Source organism: Sciurus vulgaris, assembly GCF_902686455.1.
Source record: "Sciurus vulgaris genome assembly, chromosome: 9".
NCBI lineage: Eukaryota > Metazoa > Chordata > Mammalia > Rodentia > Sciuridae > Sciurus > Sciurus vulgaris.
Window position 1 is genome coordinate 9,413,806 of NC_136469.1, and position 12,172 is coordinate 9,425,977.

At 38.0% G+C, this 12,172-nt stretch overlaps 1 protein-coding gene across 4 annotated transcripts in view; it reads right to left on the bottom strand.

The window, feature by feature from the left end:
• Positions 1 to 3,797: 3,797 nt before the first annotated feature.
• The window catches only part of SCLT1 (sodium channel and clathrin linker 1), a 194,604-nt gene continuing 186,229 nt past the window's right edge, over positions 3,798 to 12,172 (bottom strand). For all 4 annotated transcript variants that reach the window (XM_079153686.1, XM_079153683.1, XM_079153685.1 and 1 more), the window contains 3 exons: positions 9,770 to 9,848; positions 7,426 to 7,521; positions 3,798 to 3,973 (listed from right to left, as the gene is read on the bottom strand). In XM_079153686.1, coding sequence (XP_079009812.1) covers positions 3,911 to 3,973; positions 7,426 to 7,521; positions 9,770 to 9,848 — 238 coding nt within the window. In that variant the 3' untranslated portion in view covers positions 3,798 to 3,910. The remainder of the gene's footprint in view (positions 3,974 to 7,425; positions 7,522 to 9,769; positions 9,849 to 12,172) is intronic.

Here is a 12,172-nt window from a genome sequence, read left to right on the forward strand (position 1 = left end):
CTGGTTGGTCCAGTTTGTTAACTGTACTAGGTTGGTCTGGTCCTTCTCATCTTTTCAATGATTTGCATGAAAATAAGGTAGCATGTTTATTAAATCTGTGGATGTCATTCATTGTAAATAAAAAATCGTGCAAGAAATATAGCAGTAAAACAAAAATAAAACAGTTGTGGTCTCTGTGCTCAAAGCTAACAAACTAGCTGACAGAGCTAGGAGCTAAAATGACCTTGGATGCATGGCCAGTCCTGCTTCTGGGCCAGAGATCTGGCACAGCAACAAATCTTAGAAAAGGACTTCAGTTCACAATATGCTCAATATCTGTCAAACAGCAACTTTCAAAAAAGAAAAGAAAAAGCCAAGTGATATAAAGCTACATCAATGGAAGTATCGGCTCCAGAACAGTAACACTGGCTCATCTAAACACCCAGAGAAACGTGCACATTCCCATGAATCACTACTGTGGCTCTGGAAACATGCTTTCTTGAGAGTATCATCATTTTCTGGGGGTGGGGAAAGGGCACAGAGTTCAAAGCCAAATCTTGGCAACACACCGCCCACCCAGCACTCAGGCCAGTATCGCTCACTCTTCTGCAGACCTGCCCAAATCTAGGACTAGGCATTAACAGTTCACCTGCTGCTCTGTGGGGCATAGGCTAATGTATTCTAAGCACACCTGGTGTAAAGCTGGTGTTCAGGAAGGACCTGACTGAATGAGTAAGACAGAGATTCGCAATTTGTACATCCAGTAACTGGTCAGTAAGTGGTCAGCACAGGGACTCGAAACCGAGTCCTATGAGAAAACAAATATTTACTGAGAGCAAGAAGAATTTGTTTTTAAAAGCCTGAAAACTGCCACGTGGAACATGGTTTAGACTTTTTTTTGTTACACAAGGTAGAACGAAGGCGGGGAGACACACTGCAGTCCACTGTGAGGAAGAACTTCCTAAAGGTCAACGTGTTGGAGAAAGGACTGGGCCATCGCAAGGGGATGCAAGGCCCCTGGGTGAATTTCAGCGGCTGTGCACACCATCAAAAGGTACCGCACGTAATACGTGTCTCAAAAGAGAGAAACCAGCAGCTTCCGAGTTACCTTTTCTCGTTTGCTTATGCTGTGATATGTTTTCTGAATGGAGACACAGAGGTGGCCACAGCGCACATCAGGGGTGTCAGTGGGAATGTGCAGCACATGGGGACTTCTTTGGGGGAAATTCCTGGCTAGAAGGCACTAGAGTTTTGTAAAAAAAAAAAAAAAAAAAAAAAAAAAATTACTTTTAAGATGCTTTTCCAGCCCATAACTGCTATCTGAACATACACATTTTTCTTCTCTGTATAAATACTAAGAACACTAATATCTCAAAAGCTATATGATTTTATGTTTTAAGGGCTGGTAAAAGATAGATTTTATACATAACCCCAGGGTACTGCAGTCAGTGTCTCTCTTTCCACCTCCCTATACATACATTTTTTGGTAAACTAAACCAAATTAATTATTTTTGGTAAAATTTTTGCAAAACTCATCACAGACTTATTTTAGAACAAATGATAAAAGATTATGGTTAAAGAACAGATTTATAGTAAAATGTTTAAAATGTTTTTTCACTCTGATTTGTTTGAGAATTGCTTTGGCAAGATGGTTCAGCTACGAAATATTCAATATCTGCTGAATAAATGCATGGCTGGATTGTGGCTAATGTTCTCCCTACAAGGGGAAGCTACGGTGCTCACACCAGAGGAGAAGCCAGAAGATTACTGGCTGCCCCAATCTGCATAGTTGTGTACAAAGGAAAGAAGAAGTAATCATATCTCCTTTCTTCCTCAGGGAGACACAATAAAGAAACATGAATAAATAAGATGAACGGGCTGTGCCGTCCTCAATTTCAGATTTATGTAATTTTCCCACTCATAGTCTGTCTCCTAAAACAGTTCACAGAATAAGTGACACTGACTCTGTAAATGAAGTTAAGACTGACATGGAAATTTGATAATCTCCACATTTCTACATCAGAGATTTTTAACCGACAATTTCTTTTTTCTATCTACCCCACCACTGAGCTATATTCTCAGTTCTTTAAAAAAATTTTTTTTTTTTTTTTAATTTTGAGTCAGGGTCTCCTAGTTGCCCAGGTTGGCCTTGAACTTGTTATCCTCCTGCCTTAGCCTCCTGAGTAGCTGAGATTATAGGTGTACACCACTGTACGTACCCAGCACTAATAAGCTTTCCTCAAAACAATGACAAAACCCCATCATGCTCAGTTCAGTTGCTAAAGAGCTTAAATCTGTTCAAATTCACAGAAGTCAGGGTGGCATATTGTTATAGGCCCCCGTCTTGGAGAATATCCAAGTACTGAAGAGGGGCACCGAATGGAGAGCCAGTTGTCAATATCAGACGCAGAGGGGAGTCCTCCTGAGCTCCCCGAACAAATGCAGTCATTCTGTTCGGTCCTGTCCTTAAACACTCAGCGTATGAACAGTTACTGAATGCTATGTGGGGGCAAGGGTACCATGATGGCCCAGGGCAGACATTATCCTGCTTCCAGGGAGCCTGCACTGCAGTCTGCTGAGAGAAAGACATTTCAATGAGGTCATTACAGATTTGATAAATGCTATGAAGGAAAAACACAGCACATATTACAAGTGTCCTCACAAGGATATTTACGCTCATGTGGAGGACGGAATGTTTGAGATCCACAGATTATGTAAATGGTAAAGGATATGCTGGGAGGGAGGACAGTGTTGATGGAAGTAAAAGAAGGCCATCAAGTCTAGAGCACAAGAAATGGAGGGGAGATTGGGCATGGTGGCACTCGCCTGTAATCCCAGTAGCTCGGGAGGCTGAGGCAGGAGGATCACTAGTTCAAAGACAGTCTCAGGAACTTAGTGAGGGCCTAATTCAATTGCTGGTATTAAAAAAAAAAAAAAAAAAAAAAAAAGAGAGCAATGAAGAGGAAGGAAGACCTGGGAAGAGAAGAGGTGGCTAGTGACATCACGTAAAGTCGGAGGCAAGCGCTTACGTTTCTGTGGCTATAATTTTTGGCTCTAAGTCAGACTCCTGTTATTACCCAATTTTTTTTTTTTCTTTTTAGCACTAAATATCTGCACGTGGACATTTTCATGTTATCCCAACTGTAACTCATTGTCTTTTATCTGGGCAAGGCAATAGTCTCCTAACTGCTTCTCCAGATACAAACCTATTCACACTAGTCACAGAAACCAGGGTGCATCAAGCTCAAGCAGGAAGCAGGGAATGGATCAAAGATCCACAGGACGGTAATAATCAAAGCTATGCAACTCTCAGAATCAAGGACCTCCATTTGATTAGTACTGCTTTCAGTAATATTAAAAACCCCTCCCCAAATCTTAAATATCAAGTTATATAAATACTGGAAACCATGTAAGTTAAAAATGAAGTACTATGATTATACATTAAAATACATGACAGCGTGATTTTGGAAAGTGCATAATTTATTCCATGGAAGAGTTCATAATAAAATGAATTCTTAGGAACTTTAAAAATGAGTCAGGAGTAACAATTAGATGTAAAATTCCCAAATCTTGGAACCTGAAATATTAAGCTCTGAAATTTTCGTAAAACCTCTTTCTCGTGATTAGCATAGTTTAAAAAGTACCATACTCTTCCAAGGGAAAGGGGGGATTAAAAAATAGACACACTGACGAAGCCCACAGTTCTTCTTGGCTGGCTTTATTCTCCACTGAAGCTCAAATATGGGATCATGTTTCCTTTACTTTAAGGACGCTGTCACTGCTCTGCTCCCAAGACCCTTAAGACAGAACGGAAAATGCTCATGCGAGACCACACAAGCCTCAGCCATTCTCTGCAGGCTTCACCATTCAAATACCTCTAGGCCAACAGCTTTCCCAACTCTACAGTTCTGGGGGTGAATTACGAATATTTTTAAATATTTTCCAGATTCATCATGGAGGCTGCTTTTCTTCTCTGTACTGTAATCGCACTGAGCTGCAATTAAAATAAACAATCAGTAAGTAGTTACTTTTTCTACAGAAAATCTTAGATTAATACAAAGTATAACGCATCACAACCTACAGTTTTTGAAAATCTCATGGGAAGAGGTCTTGAAAGAGGTTACTTTTTTGTTTTTATTTGTTTTACTCCTGTGTGTTTAAAGTATCTGTATTACATGAGAGAAATGCATCCAAGCATGACCTTCCACGGCTCAGAGTGACATTCTCGGAATTCCCAACATGTTCCAGAGGGATGAAAATCACCTAAACAAAAGTTAATCAGAAAAATGTCTATCGCACACATTAAACGTGAGCAAACAGAATGCAGGCTGGTAATAAAAGGATGATAGGATGTGGTGAGAAAAGTCTAATGGGAAAATAATCTTTACTAATTTGAATTGATAAAATACATACATAGCAGAAAAGATCTAACAGTACAGAAGAACGAGCAGCACAGGGACAGTACCTTCCCATCTGGGCCTTCATTCCACAGACACAACCACTACTTCCCGCTCCTAAGTGTGTTTTTAGAAATACTCTAAAAGAGAATATGTATATATATGCACACAGACACACGTGTATGCATTTTTTTATTCCTTTGTATTTAAAAATGATAAAGTCTACATTCACTTTTCATAATGACTCTTTTCTTCTAAATGATCTGAGTTAGAAATAATTTCATATTAGATCTACTTCATTTCTTTTAACATTTGCAAACTATTCCCCTGTGTCGACACTCCACAACTTAAGTGGTCTCCTATTGTTGGGTATCTACATGGCTTTTAACCTTTTAAAATTGGAGACATGTTGCAATTAGTGTTTTTACAAGTTTTCTTCCTTACAAAGACTTTTCCAGGTATAAAAATGGGTCAAAGATTATGCACATTAAAATTTCTAGAGAGATACTGCCAAGATGTCTCCAAAGAGACTGTATCAGTATACACTTACATCAGTAATGTGCACAAGTGCCGGCACAATGCATTATCAAGTTTCATGATCTGATAGGTGAAATGATATGTGATTAAGATTTAAATTTATATTTGTCCTGTTGATGCGGATGAGCATCATTTTAAATTATTAAAGGCCATCTGTGTTTCCTTTTCTGTAAAATCCCTTTTATCCACTGCCTGTTGCACTCTAACACTTCTTTTTTTTAAACGTAGGCACTTTAACATGGATACGAGTCCGTATGTGTTGCCGTATGTGTTGCAAATGTTTTTCTCAGTTTGTCACTGGGTCTATGACCTTTCTTCCTGGCGCGGGGATCACAGCAGGTCCTTGTGCATGCCAGGCAAGTTCTCTACCATCGCGCTACCTTCCTAGCTGTATGACTTTACTTAGATGCAGATACCTGAAATTTTATGTGGTCACATTTATCCAATCTGTTTTTATGTTCTTGCACAGAATGCCTTTACCAAGCTGATTTTAAAAATGGTTCTGTTAAAGAACATAGTGTCCGAGTTGTACAATAGGAGTGGCTGAAGAACACAGACGAAGGTGCTCGGGTAGCCCTTGGCCGGCCAGCACACTGCCCTGCCGATCCCGAAGGACGGCGCTGGGCTGTGCGGTGACCTGCAGACTTGTGACAGGCACAGCAGCTCTTCATTCCTGTTTCATTAAGCTTCATGCCAGTGTGGGATAGTATTTCTAAGAGCAATGTCCAGTTTATAGAAGAAGGAAAAATTGGGACAATTGGAAAGCATTCAGAGAAGGCAAAGATAAAGATGAAAACATGAACATATGTTTTATAAAGAAAAATTTTCATTTGGTCTCATTTAAAATAGAAATAAAATCAACTCTAGAGAAGAAATTCCTTTTTGTGTATGCTAAATGGTTACCTTCCATCTTCAAATAAAAACAGAATGGAAGGAGGAAAATTTCTAGAAAAAATTTATTACCAAAAACATGTGAAGTGGTTAACTGTCAAAACATAAAAGAGCTCTCAAAAAGAATGGAAATGTTGCCACTGGAGAGCTTAAAGATCAGAAGGAACAAATGTTGGACAGTTTAGGTTTCTTTTTGTCAGGAGGGAAACTTCACTAGATATCTTATAGATTAAGATTCTATAATTATACCCTTTCCACTGTTCAGTGCATGGTGGTTGGCTTTAAGGAGGCATTTTCTTTACTATATTTCTTAAAAAGGTAAATGTGTTAGCCAGGTATGGTGTTGTGCAGCTGGAGTCCCAGCTACTTGGAAGGCTGAGACAGGAGGAGCCCTTGAGCCCAGGAATTGGAGGCTAGACCGTGTAACATAGTGAGGCCCCATTTTAAAAAAGGAACTGTGAAGCTGTAAGGAGTATGATACGTAAGTTAATTTATCACATAGCTATCTAACTATTTAGCACTATTTCATCCTTCAAATAACTATATGAAGGAGGTGTAACTATCCCATATCAAACAGGAAACTGATTAGGAAGCTGAAATTGCCCACTCACCTGGCTACTTAATGGTATTAGGCCATGCCATTTATATCTATGAATAATATTTATTTCGACAGAAACAGTACATTCATAATTAAGCATAAATTAATAATATAGCAGCACGATTCTTTCTTGTTGTCTGCTGCTTCATCTATCTGTCCATCAATTTCAACTGTTTCTAGCTTCTTTGTTACTACTGAACTGGTCTCATTTCATTCCAAATAGGAAGGACTATTGCTCCCAAGTTAGTTCAAATGGCTCATTTGATTGATTGATTGATTTAATGCTGGGGTGGAACTCAGGGTCAGGTGCATGTGAAGCAAGGGCTCTACCCCTGAACTACACCCCAGCCTCTGGCCCATTTCATTTATATGACGTTATAAGATGTATTATAGGAAATTATTTGATTCATGTTCCTATTCTATTTCCCATTGGACAATTTTCATATTGTATTTTAGATTTATTTGGTTATACATAAATGTGCATTAAATAAAGTTAACCTGTAAGTGAAATAGTTTTTCCACTTAAAGTCAGTGTGATCTGAAATAATATATTCAGAGCAATATTATCTATCTGTGGATGAATATCTGCCTAGTTTTAGACAGACTGTAAATCTAGTGCAGTGCTGTCTCAGAACCCTTTCGGATGGCAGGAAGGTTCTGTAGCTATACCATTCACTCTGTCACAGAGACACAGGGCTACTGAGCATTTGAAATCTGGTTATTATGACCAAGGATCTCAATTTTTAATTTTATTTAATTTTAATTAATTTAAATTTAAACAGCTACCTATGCTCAGCTGCTAGATAGTGTAGTTCTAGATGCAGATGTCAACTGCAGGACATTAATATTTATTTTTGTTTCTAAAGTTCACTTTTTTAACCACAAGTATTAAAGGGACCAATTTTAAATAGGTTAATCAGGTAAAAATAAAACTACTAGTCTCTGGGAACTTCTGAGGAGCTCTGTGCCTCTTTGATCTACTCTGATTGTTTACTATCTGGGGATAATAAGGATGCTCCCTACCTGCTGGGAAGCTGAAGCTGCTCTCTCTTCTGCCTGAGTCAGACGCCTTTGAAGTCTGTTGGCTTTTTCTTGATGCTCTAGAATTAACTTTTCATTCTATTAAGAGAAAACACAAAACAAATTAGAAAACCATATGTGACATGAAAATGTTTCATGGAGAAAAAAATCAATGAAAAATCTGGACATCATATTCCCACTTAAAAATAAAAGAATATTATCTCCAAATTTCCATTTTCCCAGATATGAACTTCAAAGTACAAAGCTGGTTTTACATTCTTTCTAAATGTTTTCTCCCCTTCTCTACCTCCAGAGAAAGCAAATTTAGAGATTCAAAAAAAAAAAAGTGAATTAGACGTTAAGAGCAAGGCTTTCTGTTTCTGACCGGTAATCTTGAGATGCTAGCTCACTGCTTCAGAAGCACGTGGAGAGCTTGTGCAGGTAAGGACTGTTGGGCCTCAGCAGCACAACCATGGCAACAGGGTTGGGAAGAACGCTTTATGCATCCCTGGAACACCTGCATGCTGCAGAGGCTACCAGAATCAAGATGCTGAAATGTGAACCTCCAGTCCCGTGAATGTGGCCTTATTTGGAAAGGGTCTTTGCAGATGACTAAGATCAGATCATTATGGCAGGCCATAATCCATGTAACTGATATCACATTAAAATGGAAACGACACAAAGACAGACGTGTACAAAGGGAAAACAATGGGAAGACACAGAGAACACCATGCACAAGCCAAGTGCCGCCTGAGGCTACCAGAAGCGAGGGGCGGGCCTGTCAGGCTCTCCTTTCAGAGCCCTGGGAAGGGTCACCATGCTGACCCTTCCATCTTGAACTTCTGGCCCCCACCTGTGAGAAAGTAACTTTCTGTTGTTACACTTCCAGTTCGTTATACTTTGTTACAGCAGGAACCACACACCCATCCTCAATACCAAGCTGTCACTAATTTTAATGTCGCACAGACAAGTTCAACTACCTAGCCATTAAAAATGTTTGCTTTCTTCATACTTTGCCTGCCTGGTCACAGAACATCGAAAAAAAAATTTTTTTTGTGCAACTAGAAATGCTGGATGGTTTTCTAAATTGAGAGAAAAATATAAGTCCAATCAGGATGGTTAGAAAATGCCTGACAAGTCCTAGCACACAACGATTAGAGTAAATGCCATGCTAGTAACATAAAATACTGAAATAATGGAATATCCTATTAAAATGAACTTATTTTATTTCTTATTATGCCTGAAAGCAAAATTAAATTTTACGGAGAATTATATTGGTTGTACCAATTTACCAAGATGTTTAAAAGGGTACTCTTAAATTTTAAGAGGTACATCATACATTAGAGAACACCTGAGGAATAAAATCACATCATTTATAATAATCATTTTTATATTTATAATCAGACTATATATCATGTACATTTATCTGTGCTGCTACCATAATAGCTAAGAAACAGTTCAGATTGTGTAAATCACAATGAAAACAACTTTTTTCCCAATGGATTCTTTTTATTTTTCTTTTGATCTTTGAATATTATCAACATCACTATGTTGAAAATCTTCATTTTTTTCTTAGAACAGATTTCTGGAAATGGTAATTATATTAAGAACGATTCCTTGTTTTCTAAGTTGCTCACAGCACTTTATACTGCCATGATGCTTCACCGTGGCTCGTACAGTAGACTACAGAGGTGAACCATCTAAACCATTAAGGAAATTCTTTTTTTTTGCGGTGCTGGGGATTGAACCCAGGGCCTTGTGCTTGCAAGGCAAGCACTGTACCAACTGAGCTATATCCCCAGCCCACCATTATGGAAATTCTAACAAACACAAAGTTTGAACATCCAGTGAAAAACCAGAGTTCTGGAAAGCTCCAATTATAATACAGAAATTGTTTAATTTTTTAAAGCCTCAAGGAAAAAATAATGTGCTCTTGCTATATTTAGTTTTAAGATATCAATCTAACTATATTTTAACATATTTCAGTAAGCAAAAATATTTTCTGTGGGTCTTTTGTGATAGATTAAAATAAGAAAAATGGGTTAAATAAAATAATCTTAGAGATGCAGAGGAATAATGAGACTCCCAATAATTCTCTGAAGCACTGCACTAGTGATACTAGTAAAACTGAAAAAAGACCTCTACCTTTTATCATTTACAGATGACGAATCACAGGCCCTCAAAGCTTTTATTCACATTATATTACGTGTGGATTTTAGGGTTATGGACGATTTCTATGTGGCTATTTCCACGTAAAGAATTAATCTGGACTTGGTGTAGATAAAATTCTCTAACACGTGTATCAAGCTGCAGTAGAAAGTACTTCCCAAGGGAATCATTATCTTACCTCAGCTACCTTTTCATTTGCCATTTCTAGCTGAGAAAGCAGCTCTTGGGTATGAAGTTTCTGTCGACTCAGCTCACTCCTATCAATCAGAAAGAAAGAGAGAGACCCATTAAATAATTTTTCCAAATCTAAAATTTAATCTTTATTAGTGAGACATATATTCATGTTCTGAACAAAAAAAATCTCGATGTGCAAAATAAAGTCACAAAAGACCACATCTGAACTCATTCTTTATTAAAAAGCATATATATTCCAGAGGTTAGTTGCACAATACACATATACTTAGCACTACTAAACTGTACACTTAAAATAGTTAAGATGGCAAATGTTTAGTAATACATATTTTGTCATAATTAAAAATTTTATAATTAAAAATCACAATTATCATATGGACAATTTTGTGTTTTTTTTATATATAACATATATACAATATATATATTTTGGTACTGGGCATTAAACTCAGGGGTACTTGACCACTGAGTCACATTCCCAGTCCTATTTTGTATTTTATTAACAAACAGGGTCTCACTAAGTTGCTTAGCACCTTGCTGTTGCTGAGGCTGGCTTTGAACTCATGATCCTCCTGCCTCAGGCTCCTGAGTTGCTGGGATTATAGGTGTGCACCACCATACCCAGCTTGTTATATATATTTTACCATAATAAAAAAAGAGCAAAACAAAAACATATTTTAAAAGCACAGAAGTATCTTCAATTTTATTTTTAAAATTATTTTCATACATCTATGTAGGGTAATAATGTGTCTCAATTTACGCTTCTTCCCATTCCCACCTGCCCTACCCCTCTGCTCACTGCCTCTGTAAAATCCAAAGTTCCTTCATTCTCCCCTACGCACCATGCTATGAATCAGCATCTGCTCATCAGAGAAAACATTCGATCTTTGTTTTTTTGGGATTGCCTTATTTCATTTAGCACGATAGTCTCCCACTCCATTCATTTACTTGCAAATGCCATAATTTCATTCTTCTTTAAGGCTGAGTAATATTCCATTGTGCATATGCACCACGTTTTCTTTATCCATTCATCTGTTGAAGGGCATCTAGGTTGGTTCCATAGTTTTACTATGGTGAATTGAGCTGCTATAAACATTGATGAGACTGCGTCATTGTAGTAGGCTGATTTTAAGTCCTTTGGGTATAAATCAAGGAGTAGGATAGCTGGGTCAAATGGTGGTTACATTCTTAGGAATCTCCATACTCTTTTCCAAAGTGGGTGCACCAATCTGCAGTCCCATCAACAATGTATGAGTGTATCTTTTCCCCCACATCCTCAACAGCACTCATTATTGCTTGTATTCTTGATAACTGCCATTCTGACTGGAGTGAGATGAAATCTTAAGAGCAGTTTTGATTTGCATTTCTCTAATAGCAAGAGATGATGAACATTTTTTCATATGTTTGTTGATCAACTGCATTTCTTCTGTGAAGTGTCTGTTCAGTTCCTTAGCCAGTTTATTGATTGGGTTATTTGATTTCTTGGTGTTAAGTTTTTTGAGTTCTTTATATATCTTGGAGATTAATGCTCTGTCTGGGGTGAGTGTGGTAAAGATTTTGTTCCCATTCTGTAGACTCCCTCTTCAAATTAATGATTGTTTCCTTTGCTGAGAAGAAGTTTTTAGTTTGATGACATCCCATGTATTGATTCTTAATTTTACTTCTTGTGTTTTAGGAGTCTTGTTAAGCAAGTCAGGCCTAAGCTGATATGATGAGATTTGGGCCTACTTTTTCTTCTGTTAGGCACAGGGTCTCTGATCTAGAGTCTTTGATCCACTTTGAGTTGATTTTTGTGCAGGGTGAGAGACAGAGGTTTAATTTCCTTTTGTCACATATGGATTTCCAGTTTTCCCAGCCCCTTTTGTTGAGTAGGCTATCTTTTCTCCAATGTATATTTTCGGCACCTTTGTCTAGTATAAGAAAACCATATTTTGTGGGTTTGTCTCTGTGTTCAATTTTATTAAGATACTGTTAAGATTTTAAGATACTTCTAGGCATTAAAGTAAAAGCATACTCATTAAACAGATACGATGTTTGTTATTAGAGGATTTCATGAGTGACTGTGTTCTTAGCTGCAGTGTGTGATTTTCTGGTGGGGCAGTCCCGGGGATCGAGCCCAGCCCTCACAAATGCCAGGCAAGCACTCTGACCCTGGCCACACTCTCAGTCCCAGGATGCATTTTTAAGATGCATATTCAGTGCTTCGCAGGGAAGTTCAGCTCTTAGAAATTTAAAGTAACGTGAATCACTCCAAAGTCACTCTGGTATAGTATATCCAAGGCTGATCGTGGCAGTGTGTGGACTCCTTTTATTCACTCACCTCCTTTGTGCTTCATTAGCTGAAACGACATGTGCACAGAACTCTGTGGTCATCTTTTTTTGTTTAACATAT